The sequence below is a fragment of the Lipotes vexillifer genome, unplaced genomic scaffold (genome assembly GCF_000442215.2).
Source record: "Lipotes vexillifer unplaced genomic scaffold, Lipotes_vexillifer_v1.1 scaffold58, whole genome shotgun sequence".
Classification (NCBI taxonomy): Eukaryota; Metazoa; Chordata; class Mammalia; order Artiodactyla; family Lipotidae; genus Lipotes; species Lipotes vexillifer.
Genome location: NW_006781997.1, coordinates 4,485,199 through 4,505,138, shown reverse-complemented (window position 1 = coordinate 4,505,138; position 19,940 = coordinate 4,485,199). Strand labels below are relative to the sequence as shown.

General features: G+C 44.0%; 1 protein-coding gene across 3 annotated transcripts; it reads left to right on the top strand.

The window, feature by feature from the left end:
* The first annotated feature begins 355 nt into the window (after positions 1-355).
* VGLL2 (vestigial like family member 2) lies at positions 356-8,116 on the top strand. Of its 3 annotated transcripts, XM_007454924.1 has the most exons (4): positions 356-634; positions 2,877-3,189; positions 5,211-5,732; positions 7,003-8,116. In XM_007454924.1, the coding sequence occupies exons 1-4, from the start codon at positions 554-556 to the stop codon at positions 7,041-7,043; spliced, it is 957 nt and encodes a 318-aa protein (XP_007454986.1). In that variant the 5' UTR covers positions 356-553; the 3' UTR covers positions 7,044-8,116. The 3 variants fall into 3 exon arrangements, with proteins under 3 accessions (XP_007454986.1, XP_007454987.1, XP_007454985.1); XM_007454925.1 differs by lacking the exon at positions 5,211-5,732; XM_007454923.1 differs by lacking the exon at positions 7,003-8,116 and having other exon boundaries at positions 365-634; positions 5,211-6,209.
* Positions 8,117-19,940: the final 11,824 nt, after the last annotated feature.

The following is a 19,940-nucleotide window of genomic DNA, read 5'->3' as shown; positions in this document are numbered from 1 at the left end:
TCAACAACTTTCTTTCTCTCTCCAAATGTAAAAGCCCTCATTTCTGCCCTCTCCTCTCCGTCCTCCCGCCCCCTCCTGCTTTAGCCTGGAAAATCCTTGCTCCTCACGGCGCGAAGTCTCACGGCTCAAGTTCCGGGCTGCGCAGTTCACCGCACCCTTCGGCCACAGGTTCGCCGCCGGGTAGCCCAAGGAAACGCACAGGCAGCCCCTCGGTCCCTCGTCCCACGCACCCCATTGGCCTCCCGGCCCCGCCCCCAACCCCTCCTCCTCCTCCGCGGCCCCGGAGTGGCGTCAGCACGCCGGCCCCGCGTGGGGTTTAAATGCCCACTAGCCGGAGGCCGGGCGCTTCCATCTCGGAGCGCGGTGGCGGCTGGAATTGCAAGGGTGGGAAGGGAGCGTGCGAGCGGGATCTCCAGCCGCGGAGCACGCTGCCCCTCGCTCCGCCGCGGATGACTTGGGAGCTCGGGTCCAAGTGCCGCCCATGCAGCATCCCTGCCCTCCGCCGCCCGAGAGTTGATGATAAAACACTTAACCGTCTCCGCTGCGGGAAGCCATGAGCTGTCTGGATGTTATGTACCAAGTCTATGGTCCTCCCCAGCCTTACTTCGCAGCCGCCTACACCCCTTACCACCAGGTACGTGTCTCTTCTCGGCCAGGCCTCGTAGACAGGTGGCGCGCCCCGGCTTCTCCAAGCACTGCCAGTACTCCGAGGTTCCCGGTGCCTCCGCGCGGGTACTGGGCGTCCGAACAGCGGCGGGCGCCTCCCGGATGCGGGGATTGCCCGCGCTGCCACCCAGTAGGTTGAGCTAACCCCTTTAGCTTGACCGTTTGCTCTCTCGGGAAGGCAGCTAAGTCCTGCTAGTGCGTGCCCCGGACTTCCCGGGAATAATTAGAGGAGGATCGCGCGAGCTGCATTGATTTCTTAGGGTATGTCGGACTCCAGATTTCTTCCAAGCCCGGTGCTGGCGCGGGGAGACGCAAGCAAAGCTCACGCAGGGAAAACCAAACTTTGGTCCCAAAGGTGAGAGTGACAACAAAACAAAAGCAAAGGCCTGTCTCTGTCTTTATGTCTGAGAATCAAAGACTCGCGTTCTCATCTCTGCAAGCTTATTTTATCAAAGGCTTTTTTTTTTTTTCAGTTTCAATTCTCAGGCGATCAGGCCAATTAATTCCAGAACCAGCGAATTCGTAACAAAGAGAACCGCACGAAACTCACTGGCTTTATAATCTTTGCTTTGCAAAGTTCTGGGAAATATTATTGACCCGGCAGAGGCAAGCTTCATAGATAATACTTCGCCTTTCACTAGCTGAGTCCGGCTGCCCTGCCATCAACAAACCCACTTTTGAGAAGAGCACTAGCCCCGGTTCTGCAAACTCTTCAAGTTTCGTTTAATTTTTACAATATTTCTATTCTCCGAGCTATATCTGGTCGAAGTTTTTCTTTTCATTCCTCAGCTTCTGTAGTCGAAACTGAGGACAGTAGTCCAGGAAATGAATAAGATCGCACTCCAGTGGGCAGAGGGGGGGATCCCCTAGGAGTCCAGACAAGGTTGGAAAGTGAGGGCCTGGACCTCCTGCTTCGGGAAAATTGAAATACACCCCAGTGTCCGAGTCCATGCTTTTGCCAGTTTTGCTTGCAGAATATCTATTTGAAAATGTCCGGATGAATTAATGATGGAATGGATAGATTTTGCCTTTTGTTTTTGCTTTTCTCCCTCCTCCTCTCCTTTTTAAAACTTTCCAACCAGAAGGTTGTTTAGTCTCAATGTTAATTTTAGGAATCACCAGAGTCTCTCACTGTAAGCCAAGTGGGAATGTGGTAGAAATGGTGATATTGCTAAATAACTCCAGTCTTTTGGCTTCGGTGTCCAAGATGAGCTCCTTCCCAGGCTGGGAGTATTACAAAGAGGAAAGGAGGGTTGGTTTTCTGTCCGTTTGGTCCTTTCTCCTCCCTGACCCTGGACCAATCTATTGCCCCAAGATCTCTGTTCATTTTTGTATGATCAGGGTCTCCCTTGAAGGGCATCCCTGCCTGCATACTGCTTTAACACTGTATTCAGTCCATTGCTCGTTTCTAAGAAAATGTTTTCAGCGGCCACACTTGGTTTTGTAAATCACTATCAGACAGTCATGATTTACCCAACCTTACAGCCAAGATCATCCTCTGCTCCTTTCTATTACTTTTTCCCTCAATATACACAGATGGTGAGGTAGAAATTCTCATAGCCCACTGGTTTTTCCTTACTCAAAAGAAGATCTCTTTAAAAGCTGAGACTTTCTAATGGCCCTTTTATGAATGACCAAATATCAACTTGCATTTATTAAAATGATCCATGTCACGATGTTATTCCATGTTTTTATCCTGCAGCAGTTCTTCCTTTACATCCTTGTTGTGTAGAGTGGATTTTGTTATTTTCATGTTCTATCATGAGGATGCTTTAATCCTGCATCTTGCATGTCTGCCCTGAATTCTCAGGCAGGGAAGAGTCAGGCCCTAACTGGACTTGGGTGCTTTTTACCCTTGGAGCCTGATTTTAAAACTGTATCTGCCTTGAGCCTGGCTCTGTGGTCAAACTGCTTAGGCGTCTTCCTGAACCTTCACCCTGACACCTTCAGAGAGTTCTCCCTGTGGCCTGGCAGCAATTCCAGGGAGACAGAGACTCCAAGAAGGGCAGTCAGCCTCTCAGGAGCCCCACCTTTGTTGAGCTGCAGGTTGGAAGGCCTGTTGACTGCAGCCCACGTTACTGAGCACCGGGCATGGGCACCGATTTCAGTTGCTCCTGGGTACCTCTGGGATCCGGATGAGGGAGTGCAGTCTGAACACAATTTGCCCGCTCTTTTGAAATTGACTTCTCTACTCTTTCTCCTTTGAGCAGAAACTAGCCTGTTACTCCAAAATGCAGGAAGCCCAGGAGTGCAACGCCAGCCCCAGCAACAGCAGCGGCAGTGGCAGCTCCTCCTTCTCCAGCCAAACTCCGGCTAGTATAAAAGAAGAAGAAGGCAGCCCGGAGAAAGAGCGCCCACCAGAGGCGGAGTACATCAACTCCCGCTGCGTCCTTTTCACCTATTTCCAGGGAGACATCAGCTCTGTGGTGGACGAACACTTCAGCCGGGCCCTGAGCCAGCCTAGCAGCTATTCCCCAAGCTGTACAAGCAGCAAAGCCCCGCGGAGCTCCGGGCCCTGGCGGGGTAAGTATGGGGCCCCAACTGGCAAGGGAGGATAGAGAGCCCTCATAGCCTGGGGTCCGCCTACAGGGGTTCAAAGAGATGCAGCTGAAAGAATGCTAGGTGTTAGAGAAGAGGTGAGGAGGGCCATTGGGGGAGGATAAGGAAATCGAAGGAGTAGGCACAGGCCTAAGATCTCTCCTTGAAGAGGCAGAGCAGAGCAGTGACCTAGAAAAAACCAAAGGCCTTGGAATTGGGAGGCCTACGTTTGTGTGTTGGCTCCACCACTTCCTAGCAATATGACCTTGGGCAAGTCTCTTAACCTCTTGGAGGTCACTCTATTTACTGGTCTCTAAAATTAGAATAATACTTGCCCACTTAACTATCCCTGGAGGTGGCTGTAAGGGAAACAGAAAATGTATGTAAATGTGCTGTGGAAATGTGAGGTTTCCAACAGCCTCCCAAGGCAGGTGGGGGGGGGATGGGGAGGAGGATCTTCACAAACAACAGCTTACAGGGCCCTTACCCCATTTCTGAAAATCTTTCCAGAGAAAAAAGTCCTAGAATGCAGTGCAAGCAAAACCTGCTGAAGAATGTCTCCTAAAACCTACTTATGCCTTTTGCCAGATTTTGATTACTTGGGAAATCTTGAAGCAGAGAATGTCTTTCAATAAGCAAGTAAAATAATAAAGAAATAAGAATTTAAGGGTAGTGAAAACATCTCTAAGGGATTTCCCCAAACACATCCCTTCTTTATTGGTTTACCCTTCTCACCAAGCACTGCTTTACCTAGCCTGGGACAATGATTTCTTGGAGGAGTCAATGAACTCTCCCTTCTATTCTGAAATCTTGACCTCTCTTTATTACCAAAACAAGGGTGGAAGTAACTATTTGGTAACTTTGGTAACTTTCTCACTAATCTTTGCTTTTGATGTGTACCAAGCTGAAAAATGAGGACTTTGTTGTAACAAAGGAAAACAAATATTTCATTTTGGGGGAAATGACAACTGTCGCCCTTCCTTTTTTTTCTTAAGAGTATGACAGTTTGTACAAACCTTGCCTAGACAAGATCCAAAAACATTAGTTTTAAATACAAAACATTCTTTTTATTCTCCAGTTGCCTAAATACTTTTAACAGGAAGACTGTTCACTACTTAGAATGCATTTTCAAAGCATTTTAAATTATCTACTATGAAATGCAGATGCCTTCTCCAGGGTTCTTTTAATTAAATGTCTTTCTTTCCTTTCCTCCCAACTAAAGGCAACAAATTTGAGCTAAATGCTGTTCTCTTAAAATGCTTCCAGACACTAGGGGTCAACAATGATACAAACAATAATAATTATTATTGTTGTTATTATTATTATTCCTGGCGTCCACATTTTGATGCAGAAAATTTAATTAAAACTGAAAAGACCTGTCCCTTCGTGTCCCCCTCTGCAAATAATACAGCTGCCCTTTTAACAGGTCAAGTTTACTCTTTGCAAAAAAATTTTTTTGAAATAAAGTTTCTAGAAAGGAGGCTAATAATAGCAAGACTCCGAAATATGTCGATGGACTTCCAGTCCATCGGAGGCCTTGGAGGGGCACATTTTCTGGAGCAAGGGAGGCTGAAACGCGAGAGCGGGTAGTGAGATCGCTAGGCGGCCGACCAAGAGCGGGAAGAGGTACCTTTAGCTTCAGGAGAGGCTGCGGGCCGGGAAGGCGAGGCCGCTTCTGGTCCGAGGCCGTCCAGCCCTGAGTCCGAAGGAACGCTCTTCCTCTCCCCGCCAGTCTCCAGGTTCCCGCAGCCTGGGACGCGCCTGCAACATCCGAGGAAGCGGCGCTCCTCCCCAAAGAGTTCCCCAGTGCGGCGCCCGGACCTCGCGTTCCCGGGCCGCAGCCCCGCGAGAGAGGCGCCGCGCGTGCGCCCAGCACGGCGCCTTTCCCGCCCTTTGCCCGCCCCGGCCGTTCAGTTCTGCGGCGGCCGAGCGGCGTAGGCAACCGTGCTTCCGGAGGTGATGCGTTCCTCTCTCCCTCTCCTCCCCTCCGCCTCGCCGGCCCAAAGACGGCTCCTTCCCGATGAGCCAGCGCAGCTTCCCCGCCTCCTTCTGGAACAGCGCTTACCAGACGCCGGTGCCCGCGCCGCTGGGCAGCCCGCTGGCCGCCGCTCACTCGGAGCTGCCCTTCGCCGCAGCCGACCCCTACTCGCCGGCCGCGCTGCACGGCCACCTGCACCAGGGCGCGGCAGAGCCCTGGCACCACGCGCATCCCCACCATGCGCATCCGCACCACCCTTACGCGCTGGGCGGCGCCCTCGGCGCCCAGGCCGCCGCCTACCCGCGGCCCGCCGCCGTGCACGAGGTCTACGCGCCGCACTTCGACCCGCGCTACGGGCCGCTGCTGATGCCAGCCGCCTCGGGGCGTCCGGCCCGCCTCGCTCCCGCGCCGGCCCCCGCGCCCGGCAGCCCGTCCTGCGAGCTCTCGGCCAAGGGCGAGCCGGCCGGCGCCACGTGGGCCGCGCACGGGGGACCCTTCGCGAGCCCCACGGGGGACGTGGCCGGGGGTCTGGGCCTCAGCGTGGACTCAGGTAAGCGGGAGAGGGAACGTGGCATCCCCGGGCCCCTCCTGCCCTGTGCCCAAACCTGGGCTGAGGCCGGGACCCTACTTAGTTCTCCTTGGAGACCCCAGTGACCCTGAGGCCCGAAGGTCTGCATGGCGGGGTTGTGTTTCAGCAGACAGATGACCCTGTGTTATCGGTGTGGGCAGAATGAGAAAGTAGCTGGTTAATATTACAGAGGATTTTTTAAAAATAAAATTTGTTGGAAAGGTTCTAGCTCTGTGCTGTTCAGCACTGTAGCCACCGGCCACAAGTGTCGGTTGAGCACGTGAAACGTGGCCAGGCCGAATTAGGATGTGCAAGTGTATAATATACACTGGATTTCAGGACTTTGTCCCCAAAAGAATGTAAAATTCATCTCACTGATGTTTTACATTGATTGCATGTTGAAATATTTTCAACACATTGCATACTGAATATATTGGGTTAAATAAAGTATATTACTAAGTCTCACCTGTTTGTTTTTTACTTTTTTTCAATGTGGCTGCCGGAAAATTTAGAATTATGCCCATGGCTCCCATTGTGTTTCTGTTGGACAGCGCTGATCTAGAGTGCCTGCTAAGAGCGTAGTTTAAATGGTGGCCCGGGTTGGGGGTGGGGGGCAGGGGGGTCTTGTCACCTATTGTGGTAGTTACAAGTCATACAAATATGACTCATGACTGATATCAACTTAATTGTAAAATTAAATAGGTCTCTGGAAAACATAAAACTTAACAAGAATACGATTTTAGTGATAATATTAAGTCCCTAGCTTGAAGAGTTGAATTTGAAAGGTACAGTCAAATAGGGTTTACTTTTTTGTTTGCTTTATTTTTAGGGCAAATGAAAAAAATAGTTATATAATAAATGCAATCGTTGGCTCGTAGTCTTGCCGGCTCTCCCTTCCCTCAGGTGCAAATTTGACACTTGTTTTGCTTTGCTTTTACTTTCATTCATGCCCTTTAGATGAATTCTGTGACTTTCACAACGAAACAGTGGTGTTTGTCTTTCTCTTTCTTTAAATATCTTGTGCCTTCCCTCCCCCACCCCCTTCTCTCTCCCTCTCTCTTTCTCTTCTCCCTCTCTCTCTCCCTTTTATTTTCTCTCTGTTTTCAGATTTGCAGCCTCAGGACAAAAGCAAGGATCTGTACTGGTTTTAGACAACCCACCTTCTTCCCTGTAGGTCTCTGCATAGCACAATTGGTGACACTCAGAGCTGAAATCAAGTGGGTTTGTAACAGCTTCTGATCTTGGTTTGCAGCTCGTCGTTATTCCCTCTGTGGTGCATCCATTCTGAGCTGATCTGCTGACCCAGGGTTTCCCCTTCCCTTTCCCTTCTGACCAGCCATGGAGGCTGGCATCTGTGCCTCTCACTTCATGGATGAGGACATGGGGGAATGCAGAGACTTCAAACTTCTCCGTGTATTGGGAAAACCAGAACACACATCGACAGAATGTTCATCTAAAAATAATTCCTTCTGCCAAAAGAGGAAATCCAAAGACTCTGAATGATGCTTAATGACTTTTGGGCAAATCACTGGAAATATCCATGGTGATCACTTAGGTGACATGATATCATAGTTTTCTTGGAAAGAGGGAAAGAAAAAGAGATGTTTTGGTGTGAATATTTTTTATGCTGATGTGAATTATTTCATTAAGTAGTGTGATCATAGCACTGCCAATGTCAATATCCTCAGACTGAAATGTATTTGTACTTGCATCAAAGACTGTGGTAGAGAAGTCAAAAGAAGCCAATTCCTTCTTCCTCACCCATAGCCTCCAGCTCCTTTCCTGCCGCTCCCTCCCTACAACACCCACTCCAGACACAAAGACACACTTTTTCCTTCGGACTGTGAACGTGGAAGCCTCAGCCTGAATGTGAGCGGCAAGTGGCTTATCTGGAGCCACCTGCCCGAGTCTTACTGAAATGCAGCTGTTGTAGGACAACTGTTTAAAACTCCAGAAATACATCGACCAAAGGGGGCACTTCCCAGTGTTTGGCACAGCAATTGCAGTTGCACTGGATATGTTTTATACGTGTGTGTGTGTATATATCATATTTTTTACAAAGAACATTTTATGATGAAAGAAGAAACTCTCTCTGCCTTCTCTCCCACAAATTCTGTCCCTCCCTATCCTCCTTTGGATGAAAAAAAGTAAGCATCAAGAGGCCCCAGTTGTCTCCAAGAAGAAGAACTAGGAGTCACCAGAAGGGGAAGAGATGCCCATGGAGTCTCTGGTACCTCGAATATTCTTCTCAGTCTCTGTGGTCATGGCTTGGTCACTTTAGTGTTGGGACAGGGGAAGGGCTACACATGTGGGCAAAACTGAAGGGGATGAGGAAGAAGAAACGAACATTAAAGATGTTTGTTTACCACTAGGTCGCTGTGTTATTTCTTAAAAGGAAAACAAATACCTTAGTTTTTCTCTAATAGCATAAAATAATTTATAGTAGTATGATCTGATGTCAGGAAGTAAAATTACTTTGTATATATATTTTTGGTTTTCCAAAGTGATTGTCGTGCTGTGAAACCTGTGAACCCCTTTCCACCTCATGTCAACCCTGGAAATGAGAAGTTGGGTATCCCCCCTCCTTTTTACAGATAAGAAAATGGTAGCCCACGGAAGGCCAGGTTATCTGATGGCCTTCATCAAGTAAAAGCAGAGATGTATAGAAAACACTACTTGTACACCATTCAGTCAGATACACACATTTTTCTCCAAAAGAGAATTATTGTTACTTCTTAAATTCTAGGCTCTTCAGATAGTAGAGTCCTCAATTTAAAAATGTTTTGGAAATACTGGTTATTTTATATTTTAATCAGCTAGGCTAGGAAACCAAACCTACAGCTAGGTCAAAAAAAGAAATTATTAAATTAATGGTTTCATTTTCCCTAGATGCCAAAGTTATTCGTGTTCTTTCTCTGAAGAGAGAGATTTAGTGTTATGCCCAAACTGCCCTTGAAAGTTGTTAAAGCATAAAATATTAATTCAAATCTTGATCTTCATTATAACACAAGAGGCAAATACAGTGTATCTTGGGTAATTGTCTCAAGGGTTGTATGCAGTTAAGGGACCTTACTCAGAACATGGCTTAGCAGAGTTACCCATCCCCTCTTTCTATCATTTTGGTACCTGTTAAGTAGACTATGATCATTACAAGAACCTATTACTGTTTTTGCTCACATGGAAGATACTATATGATTATATTGTCCCAGATGTGATAGTAATTAGTAATAACTAATTGCATTGCATATATCAATAACTAATGTTAATTATCATGCCCCAGGCACTGGTCTGAGGGCTTTATATATAGGTTAACTCATTTAAACCTCACAACAATTCTGTGTGGTACTTATTACCACAGAGGCTCACAGAGGAGAAGTAATCTGTCCAGTCACATAATTGGGCAGAGCCAGGATGCCAAACCAGGCAGCCCGGGGCAGAGACTGCACTATTATCCACTGCAGTAACTACTGGCCCACTTCTGATCTGTCTTGAAATGCTCAACTTTGGGCTTACTTTCTCCTCCACAATAGATGAAGAAAGAAGGGAAAAGAGACAGGCCAGCAAAGACTGACATGCTGTAGAACTTACAGGATCCTAGGTCTCAAAGGAAGTATCATGGGACGTTGTCCAGACTCCTTCGTCAAATGGCACTACCTGTAGACCATTCAGCCAGATGCATTTTTCCATTCATCTCTAGGAAGGAATTATTATTGCTTCTCTTATTAATTCATTTCAGTATTTATAGCCTTCTCTGCTCTGAAGCTCTTCACACCCAACCTAACCAAGTCGTGTTAAGCGTGTTAGTCTGAGGTTTGGGCATTGAAGCAATAACTAAAATTAACTTTGGATTCTCTGTGATTTTTTTAAAATCCATGTTCCATTGGCATGGATCGCTGGCGTATACAAGCGTAAATAAAACGCATTTGGTTCCAGCGCCCTTTTAAAACTTTGCCACTGAGTGTACAGATGAAGAAGAAAGCACAGCCAGTGCATTTTCTGCTGGACATCTTTTCCAAGTAGTCCCCTTCCCCAAGAAGCTTCCTCTGTGCTCAACCTATGTTAGCACTCACAAGATCTCTGATCAGAACCCACAGGGGGCCTTTTCCCTGCCACGAGGTTCTGATTACTGAAGCCTCTCTCCTGAGCTGCATCCGACCTGAATATCAGGTTGCTGGTGAGGAGACTCATTCACTGGAACTGGCCTTCGGGGCAGTCCTGAACAGACCGTCCAGACTGCCGAACAGGGCTCCAGTGACCTACAACATAGGACACACAGAGCAGAGGAGCAGAGCATTTCCCTCCATGTTACACATTCCCAAAGTAGAAATGCGAGAGGCCCTGGAACTATCATCATTCGGTTCTATGTAATAAGACTTTCAAAGGGAACTTTGGTGAGCTCATAGCTCTAACTGACATTTTTTTGACATTCTTTTAGGCCCACCAAGTCATGTAAAGGATGAATTCTCATGCTTGTCTTGCTAATATTCGTGAAACCGTGCAGATTAGAGAAGGCCCTAGTAGTTGAAAGAAGGACATTCAAAGAAAGGAGGGATGACATGAGAAAAGGTAAACATGATGTTTTTGCATATATTATACCTGGTTGGGGGTCTGAGAGAAAGATTAGATTCTCCTCTAATCACCCCAGTTGGCACTGGTGTCCTCCTCATCCACAGTTTTCCCTTTGACCTTGGCCTCTACTGAGGGAGAGGTGAGGAAAAGGGGAGAGACAGCTCTCCGCCACCAAATAATCCTGTTGCCGATTGCCCTCTGGCTGAGAACTCAGTCACCCAACTGCAGGGAACTCTATCTATTCTACTCCCTTAGTTTAATAAGAGTTGCCATCCTGTCTCATTTCCCCTTTGAAGTTCTATTTCCATGCGTGGCAAATTCTAGCAATGACTTAAGATTGATTCAGGCCTGAATGGGAGGGAGGGCAGAGGTGGTGAGTGTTGCGATGTAGACTCCCTGACTGGAAGCTTCTCTTGCCGCTCTTTCTGGGTAAGTACTGCATTTTCTGTGCCCTTTCGAATAGGGGGAAACAACTTGTAATTTTAACTTCCCATTTGCTTAGAATCGTAAATCCTGTGCTTATGTGCAGGCACCTATACACCTTCTATCAAAATAAACAAGAAACCTTTTCTTAAACACTTAGTGATTGGTTACTTCAGGGTTGGGGATTTTTAAAAATAAAACTTAAACTGCTTTCCATATAAATGCCGTTTCTATAAATTGCATTTTTAAACATAATTCACTAGGAGTCAAAGCATGAAAGAAAAGTTGAAAGATATTTGAAAAGACTTTAAAAATAAACGAAACCAAAAAACATAAGATTCCTTTATAAAATTGCTTTAACAGTCTATGGATAATTTGCATGCAAATAATTCACATTTTGATTGTACTTGTGAAGGTCTTTGCTCTCTATGGTCCCTTCTTCCTTGCAAGATTTTTAAGATTTGTTGTTCTTCATTATTTGTTGCATATTTCTAAATTCTGGAGTAAAGGAAAAAAATGTCCTAAAGGCAATATCATTGTTATAGTTGCTGTTTGCACATAACTGAAGTTTTGACATTTACACAAACAACAGGATTAAGCAAATGTAAATTTCATATTTCCTCAATATCAGCTCTCCCTCATCTCCCATGAATAAATGAAACTCACAATACAAATACAGGATCCATACAATAGAATCTGTTTATCTACAGATACCACACACACACAGACACACACACACACACACCACTAATGCATGCCTAAAGAGAAATCAGAGACCCCATGCCCTCAGACGGGCACAGACACAAATGATTATTCTCACTTGACAGACCAAGTGTACCGCTCTTTCCTTGTATTTCATTCCAGCCACAGAGGGCTGGATCAGGAAAGAGACACTTGATAGCCGCTGTTTCCGTGGTTGAAATATTTGTGAAGTTAACGCACAATCTGAAAGCAGAAGCTAATAAATTATAGGGTGCTAATTGGAGCTGGAGCAGAGCTGTCAATCATGTTATCCTAAACACAGAGAGACCCTCATAACCTAAAAAGGCAAGGCAGCCTTCAGGAGGAGCGCCCATTTGTCTCCAGCCTTGACCTCCACCCCAGTGGAAACACTGTCCAGGCAGAGTGGCCACTGGCAGAGTTGGCAGAGGTGATTCTGCTAATCCAAGCTCACTTTAAGAAAATAGACAAATTGTCTTTGGGGGAAAAGAGTAAAATATTTGACTGAAAAATTAATGTTTAGAGAAACATATTGTTTAGAGAAATATATAGTGAATTTACTGGAATAATTAATACTTTGATAAAATGTTACTCTTTACTTGGAATTTTTCCACTTTAAAACACAAGTTTAACTCAATAAGAGAAAAATCTAAAGTTCTCCACAACACAGGGTCATGTCTACCTCAACTTACAGTGTTTCCATTGGTTTACCAGTGTACTCATGAAACGAAGCACCTCTAAAACAGAAATAAGGAGTCCAAATTTCCTTTGTCTTACGGAATTCATTTCTTTCATCTAGAAAAGCAACAGCAGCATATTTTCTGTTTGTTTTGTTCTTCGAATCTCCTAGTAAGCTGTAGTTCTACTTATCTCCCAAAATTTCAAAGTCACTAAAGTGATTTTGCTCAAACCATCCTCCTCTGTCATTATTATTTCCATTTCCTATCAAAACTGCGTAAATATACAATTTTCATTACATATAAGAAATTTAGTTTAAAGGTAGACTAAAATTTGGAAAACAAAACTAAAGAATTAAAATATTTTGATTCCTAATCAATATTTGCATGACTAACGATCTAGTTACCACTTAGAGATTTTTACGAACATTTATTTAAGGAGTATATACTTTAGTCTATATATGTATTTACAATTGGTAAAATACTCTGTTTACCTCATAATTTGGAAGCTTCTTTAGAATACTTCAGGTAAAAATAGTTTTCGCTCAGGAAGAGCAAATCAAGTATCTTAAAATTCTAAACACACAATTGCTTAAAACATGGATTATAATTGATGGGAGTGTCAGAGCTTTTTTTTTTTTCCCTGCTAATTCTCATTACCACAGCTTTGCCCTTATTTTTGGCAACTACATTATCAGCCCTGTGCCAGTAATGGTATTATCAAGAAATGGGATGGAAAACAAACAAAAATTAAAACAAAACTTTTTGTTATTGCTGTTTATTTTTACTAGGTACAATCCTTTTTCTTTTTCTTCTTCTAGTGCATTTTACCCAATGTGTAATCCATCTCAGAAAACAATAGGATGCTTTTTCCTCTAGTATCATATTACTTTTTTCATTGTACCTGCTATTTTATGGAATTTCTTGACATATCTGGGAGGTTATCTCAATATATCTAAAGGTTCTGTATTATTAGTATTCTTCTATCTTGCTTTGTGGAGTGTGAAATCCTGTTTTTTACCTCGGGCAGTTTCTCCTCCACACGCAGAAACTGACAGAGGGCATTGACAGACAGATTTGGTAAGAAACACAAAGAACAGAGCTTATGATATTTGTTCTTCCTTGTTCAAAGGCTTCTTCTAAAAACACATTCTTCGCTTGTACTTTTTGAAAGGAGTAAGATAAGAGCCTAGGGACGTGTCAGACTTGTATCCCGAGGGAAAACCATGATGAAGTTGTATTCGGTTGGGATTGGTGAGAAGGGAAATTTTATTCACAATTTTATACTTAACTGTTTCAAACTAGCTAGTAAATTTTAAAAATGATAATACAGGCACCACCATCTTGCATTGAAGTTTGGGACACCTGGTTATTTGATGTTTACGGACTGAAAAATTTTTAAACCTGCCAGTGAGATACTGCCATCTCCCTTTTTTGTTTGCGATATAAAATATATTGAAACTATTTTAAATCAACTATACCCCAATAAAAATTAAAAAGGTTTTTAAAATTTTTTAAATAAAATGTATTGAAACTAAAAAAGAAAAACAATGCTTCACTGCCATAAAATGTACCAGGCTGCAGGTTAATATAGGCTTTGGGTCTTAGGAGACTGAGGTAGAAAGAATAGGTACCACTGCATCTCCCTGTGTCACAGAACAAGGGCAAGGCATTAAGTTAAGACAAGACAAAATTATACCACTTAATAATGTGTATTCTTTCAGATCATAAAGGCTTCTGACTACATTTTTACTGCTATTTTAGAGTGCACGTTTAATTCTTGTCACTTCCTTTATTAGAGGAACTTCTGATCTGAACTCAAATTACCCATGCTTTATTCTCCTTCTCCTTAGTTACTATAAACAGAAAAGTTCTAAAAGTGATATTATAGAAAAGGCTTTGCATGTTATCTGCTCGTTTCCTGATCTAGTTCTTGTGCTTGTCCTATATGTCCATATGGATGCTCAGAATGAAGTTAGAGCTATCTTGTTACAGTTCTCAGGAGGACATCAAGCTCACTACGAGTCTATTTCAGCTCAAGGGTACATCATCTAGAAGTGACCAGAGTACTTACCACAATTCTAGTTGACTGCTCCTCTGGGTTAGTGCACTCGGCAGTGTTTTTCTCATATTCCACAGAAGGTTCCTGGTAAATTCCTTGCTCCCGTTCTGTTAGAAAACCTTCACCCTAACTACCTTCTCATCCAAATCCTATCTGTTCTTCAACGTCTCACATAAGTTTCTGCCTCTTCCTGGAAGCCTTATCTGCACACCAGACACAGTAAGTCGTCTCACCCATACCAGAACTCCTACCAACTAATGTCTCTGCCATTTTTTTGCCATTTATTATTTAGCATCTTGGGACACAAGTTCAGAATTTAAAAGGTTGCAGTAACCCTAAAGATTATCTTGTTCTCCCTTGACTTATTCTTTACCCCCTCAGCTGGATATTTAAGTACATTGAGCAGGTACTACAAACTATTGTGAAAAACAATACACAAATTATGGCACTAAACTTTTTATTTTATGTGCAAACCAATTTTAAAATACAGGTTCATCTGAGGTTTAATGTACAAGTTAAAAAAAAAGAAAAGAAAAATAGTCTGGAAGCTGCTTCAGTAAAGAAAATCCTCTTATTAAAAGGAGTGGGGAGAGGTTCTTCACTTTTAGGAGGCAGTGTCAAATATCCTTTTTCTGCACTTGTATACTGATCCTCAATCTCTGTCTTCTGCTCAAGGACATCCCTTCAACAATTGTCCTCTCTTTTCCTGCATCATCATTTCTCCCTCTCTACTGGATCATTCCCATTAATATAAAACAGACTGCAATATTTCCTGCCTTAAAAAAAAAAAAAAAAAAAGCAACCTTCTTTGACCCTGTCTCCTTTTATTTACTAACTCATTTCTCTGCTCCCTTTAAATGGCAGCAAGCCTTAAATGAGTCATCCTCTTGCTCTCTCCGCTTACTTTTCCATTTTCTCTTGTACCCACTCTAGCTTAGCTTCCACTACACACACACTTGTCAAGGTCTTCAGTTAGCTCTGTATAAACCTGAATATCAGCTCTCAGTAACCTTTTAGTTGTCTCATCAATAGGGTGATACATCAGTGAAGATCCTCCGATAAGCAGGTCAAGCCATATACCATGCACTTGAGGCCTTATTAATATGTTCTAGCAAAGTTACTACAACTGGCATAGCAGCTGCAGTTGGGCTACTATTTGATTTAACTCATGCTACACTACAGCCATTCTCCAGGATCCATGTGGTTTCTGCAGAAGCTCTGGTGAATTAAAAGGAGGTGTGACAGAAACCATGAACCCTGTGACCTTTCGAACATAAATGCTGGCACTAATCATTGTAATTCCCCAGGATCCTATTTTATTTTTGACTTACTATCTTGGCTAGGGGAGGGAAGAGAGGAGGGCAGCAGTTCCAGAGGTTTCCGCTTGGCCTTCCACACCATGATATATTTTACCCCACAGGCCAAGGATCCAGTGATTCAACCACCAAGTATGTCTACCCCTATTACACATTATAGAGTGTATAAATGTGTGACACCCCCCCACCAGTGGGGTCACGGACCCAGTGGACACACTGTGGGTTGGCCTTTAGCCAGGACTCAATTTAATACCTGGCTCCATAAACCCCACCCTAACAAAGGGGCTATGATGATGCTTCAGGTCTCTAGATACGAATGTCAACTCAGATCCTGTGTCTAATAGTCTGAAATGTCTGGAGATTCCCAGTGCACAGTACTGGAATAAATGGCCACAGTGCCCTGTGGTGGAATCATCATAGTATATACCGTGATGGTGTTACAGGTTCTGTCCTAGGACCTGTCCACTTCTTCAGTCAATGGGTTACAGATCTGTACAATGGTGATTTTTATTCAAGTGACCACATCAGCCTCCTAACTCCTCCATTTTTGCCTTTCTCTGATTGTAAATGGTAAGCACTGCTGCCCTTCTGTTTTGTCCTGGGGACAACATGCTTTATTAACCATCTCCACAACTCCCTATGCTCAAGCTTCTTTGGGTGCCTCTCCATCATCGTGGTGATGGGGGTCCCCTGGCTTCTAGTAGTCAAGTGCAGCCATCTGGTATCTATTATTTCAGGGCTGTGTCATGTCCATAGATTTTAACGAGCCCAGATGTGGATGGCCTGCAGAGGAGGCCATTACTGAGCTGCTTAGTGATGCTCACTGAGGCACCCCTCTCATCAGCCTGTGCCTAATGACCTTAGTGTGTCCTTTGATGGGTCTTCTGGCCTCACATAATATGTCTGTGCCAGCATTCCCACTTCCCTCAGTCTTTTTATTCCTTCCTCTCCCATCTGACAGGGCATCTCAGCACGGGCCTTTGTTTCCTCCAGGCTTCCGAGTCTACCCTAGCTGAAAGTTTGCCTTGGGTCTTTTCCAAGATGTTAAAATTTCATGTTCCAGGAAATCCCACTGAGTGAATGAATTCCTGCTTATCCAGTCTTACCTTCCCACCCCCTTACTCACGTACCCTCCGAATGTAATCCCAGCATTACTCTCCTGGCTCCCGCCATTAGATGCTAGCTAATTCTTAGAGCTCCTTTGAGATGTAATCTCTTTCCTTCTATATCAGACCCAGCATATCCTAAGTCAGGTTAGGCTGGGATTTAACCCTGGTTATCAACCTGGCAGTGTCCAGCAGAGGTAGATGCAGCTCCCAAGGGGGCACCTGTTGCCTTGCTGGGGAGAGGCCACAGGAGTATCTCCCTGCACAGAGAAAGTGCTAGCTCTTACGTTAGAGGTATGAGCCATCTCGACAAGCAGTGAGGGATGAGAGGGGTCAGCTGAGCCAAATTTCTTGAGGGCATCCATCCAGTTGCCCCCATCCAGGGTTTCAGGGTCACAGGTTTTCTCAACAGACCTACCTTGACTATCACATGTGGGGCTTGCCCCTCAGTTGTGTCTGCTCTTACTCTACAGTTCATAAGTGCCTCTTTTTAACCTATCAGAGACACCTTCTAGCTCTCACAATTAGCCTTTATTTGCTACATACCCTTAATTTCTCATGATCCTTCTGCAGGGAATCAGTACAACTGTTCTGCAGGGAAACAGCCAGTGAGTTCCACTGTTCTCATAGGCATCATCGCCTCTGTATCTTTCAAAGGCCTGAATCAGCACATTGGCAAAGGTGTTCCCCTCCATGGGATATTTTTCTTGTTCACCACTGGTGAAATCCGAGGCATTTGGGCTGCCATGTTGTGCCCAGGACTGTCTGTGCCCCACATATCTATCACTCATGATGAGGTCCTCTTAGCCACTTGGGTGATGAGTGAGCCAGACCCCAAATCCCATCTCCGCTACCTGTTTTCTTGGGCCATTCCTGGTACTATCTGTATTAGTTAAGGGCCTCAAAGAAACAGATGCCAAGAGGAATAGATGTGCAAATGATTTGTTGGGAGAAAGGCCTGGGAAGGATAAAGGGGGAGAGACAAAGGGTAGGTGAAAAAAAGCCTTCAGGTTGCAATGCAGGCCTGACACCTGTTAAGAAGAGAGAGAAGGGAGGATTGGATAGGGAAAGCCTGAGATTACAGTGCAATTCTGGGAAAGTCTCAGCCAGACTGATAGAGAGTCAGTCCCCAAGTCAAAATGGCCTGTTGGTGGCCAAATAATGCCCAGATCAGGCAGGAATGGCCCATCCCTGGTACTCCCCTGTGTTTAGTCAGTGGCTGGAAATGGCCCAAGGGAAGCATGATCTGGCATGAATGTCACAGTAGATCTGAAGGTACAGCAGCTGGAGGTGTCAGTTAGCCGTGCTCCCCAAAGCAGGTTCTCTTGAAATGTGATCTAAATAGCACACCTCCGTGTCCACTGCAGGGGACCATATAATTTATGGTCTGAACAAGATCACTTTTAAGTGTGGAAGGGGCACTGGTAATAATCCAGGACAAAGGCATAAACTGGGACTATCCCAGGCAAATTAAGACATATGGTTACCTTACCTGTCAATACTGTTTGACACAGTTCCTAATTCCATCCTTCTTAAAACACTTTGTTCATTTGGCTTCCAGGATTCCAAGCACTCTTGATTTTCATGCTACTTTTCTGACCCCTCCTCAGTCTTCTTTGGTAGTCTCTCCTCAGCTCCCTAATGTCTAAACATGGAATGATTTTGGCCTCAGTCCTTGGACCTTCTTTTTTATACACACCCCTGGTTGAGCTGGACCAGTCTCATGGCTACTCTCAGCCTTACCTATATATACTGACAACTCTCCAGCCTGAACCCTCTCCTTAATCCCCTATCCCACTGCATAGTCAGCTTCTCACTTAGATCTCTAAAAATCGTCTCAAAACTAACATATCCTAAACCGAACCTCTAATTGCCATCCTGCCTCTCAAAATGAATCATCTCTCCTTCAGTCTTTCCCATCTGATAAGTGGTAACTTCCATTCTTCCCACTGCTCAGATTAAAAATCTTAATCTTTTCTTCCCTTGTACTCCATATCTAATCCATCAGCAAAACCTTCAAAAGAAACACAGAATCAACCACTTTCATCACTTTCACTGCTGTTTCATCACCTTCCCTGCCAAGCCGTCATCATCTCGTGGTTAATTATCATAACTTTCTAATTGATTTTCCCGTTTCTACCTTTCTGCCCCACCCTACTCTCAGTCCCTTCTTCACATGGGCTCTGGAATGATCCTTTAAAACCAAAGTCAATTCATGTCTCTCATATGTTCAAAATTCCCTAGTGACTTCCTATCAGGTAAAAAGTCCCCACCATGGCCTGTATGATCTAACCCCCACTACCACTCTCCCCTCCTTCCCTCCCTTTTTTTTTATTGCTATTGAGTTATATGAATTCTTTGTATATTTAGGCTACTAGCCCCTTATCAGATTTATGATTTGCAATTATTTTCTCATATCCAGTAGATTGCCTTTTAATTTTGTCGATTTTGTTTTGCTTTTGCTATGCAAAAGCTTTTTAGTTTCATGCAGTTCCACTTGTTTATTTTTGCTTTTGTTGCTTTTGTTTTTGGTGTCAGATTCAAAACAGCATTGCCAAGACATATGTCAGGGAGCTTACCACCTGTGTTTTCTTCTAGAAGTTTTAAGGTTTCAGGTCTTATATTCAAGCCTTTAATCCATTTTAAGTTAACTTTTGTTAACTAAAGGGAGTTATGTATAAGATAGCAATCCAGTTTCATTCTTTTGTATGTGGCTGTCCAATTTTCCCAATGCCATTTATTGAAGGGACTATCCTTTCCCCATTGTACATTCTTGCCTCCATATTTTGTCGTGAGTTAATTGATGATACATGCATGGGTTTATTTCTGGGTTCTCTATTCTCTTCCATTAATCTATGTGTCTGTTTTATATCAGTACTACTACTGTTTTAATTCTATAGTTTTGTAACATAGTTTGGAATCAGGAGGCATGATGTCTCCAGCTTCATTCTCCTTTCTCAAGATTGCTTTGGCTATTTAGGGTCTTTGTGTCTTCTTCAGTTTTTTTCATTATTGTCTTACCGTTTTCAAAATATAGTTCTTTCACCTCCTCGGCTAGATTTTTTGAGGTATTTTATTCTTTTTGTTGCAATTGTAAATGGGGTTGTTTTCTTAATTTCTCTTTCTGATAGCTCATTATTAATGTAAAGTAAGGCAACAGACTTTTGTGTATTGATTTTGTATCCTGCAACTTTACTGAATTTGTTTATTAGTTCTAATAGTTTTTTGATGGAGTCTTTAGAGTTTTCTGTATATAATGTCATATTACTTGCAAATAGTGACAGTTTTACTTCTCTCTCAATTTTTTTTTTTTTTTT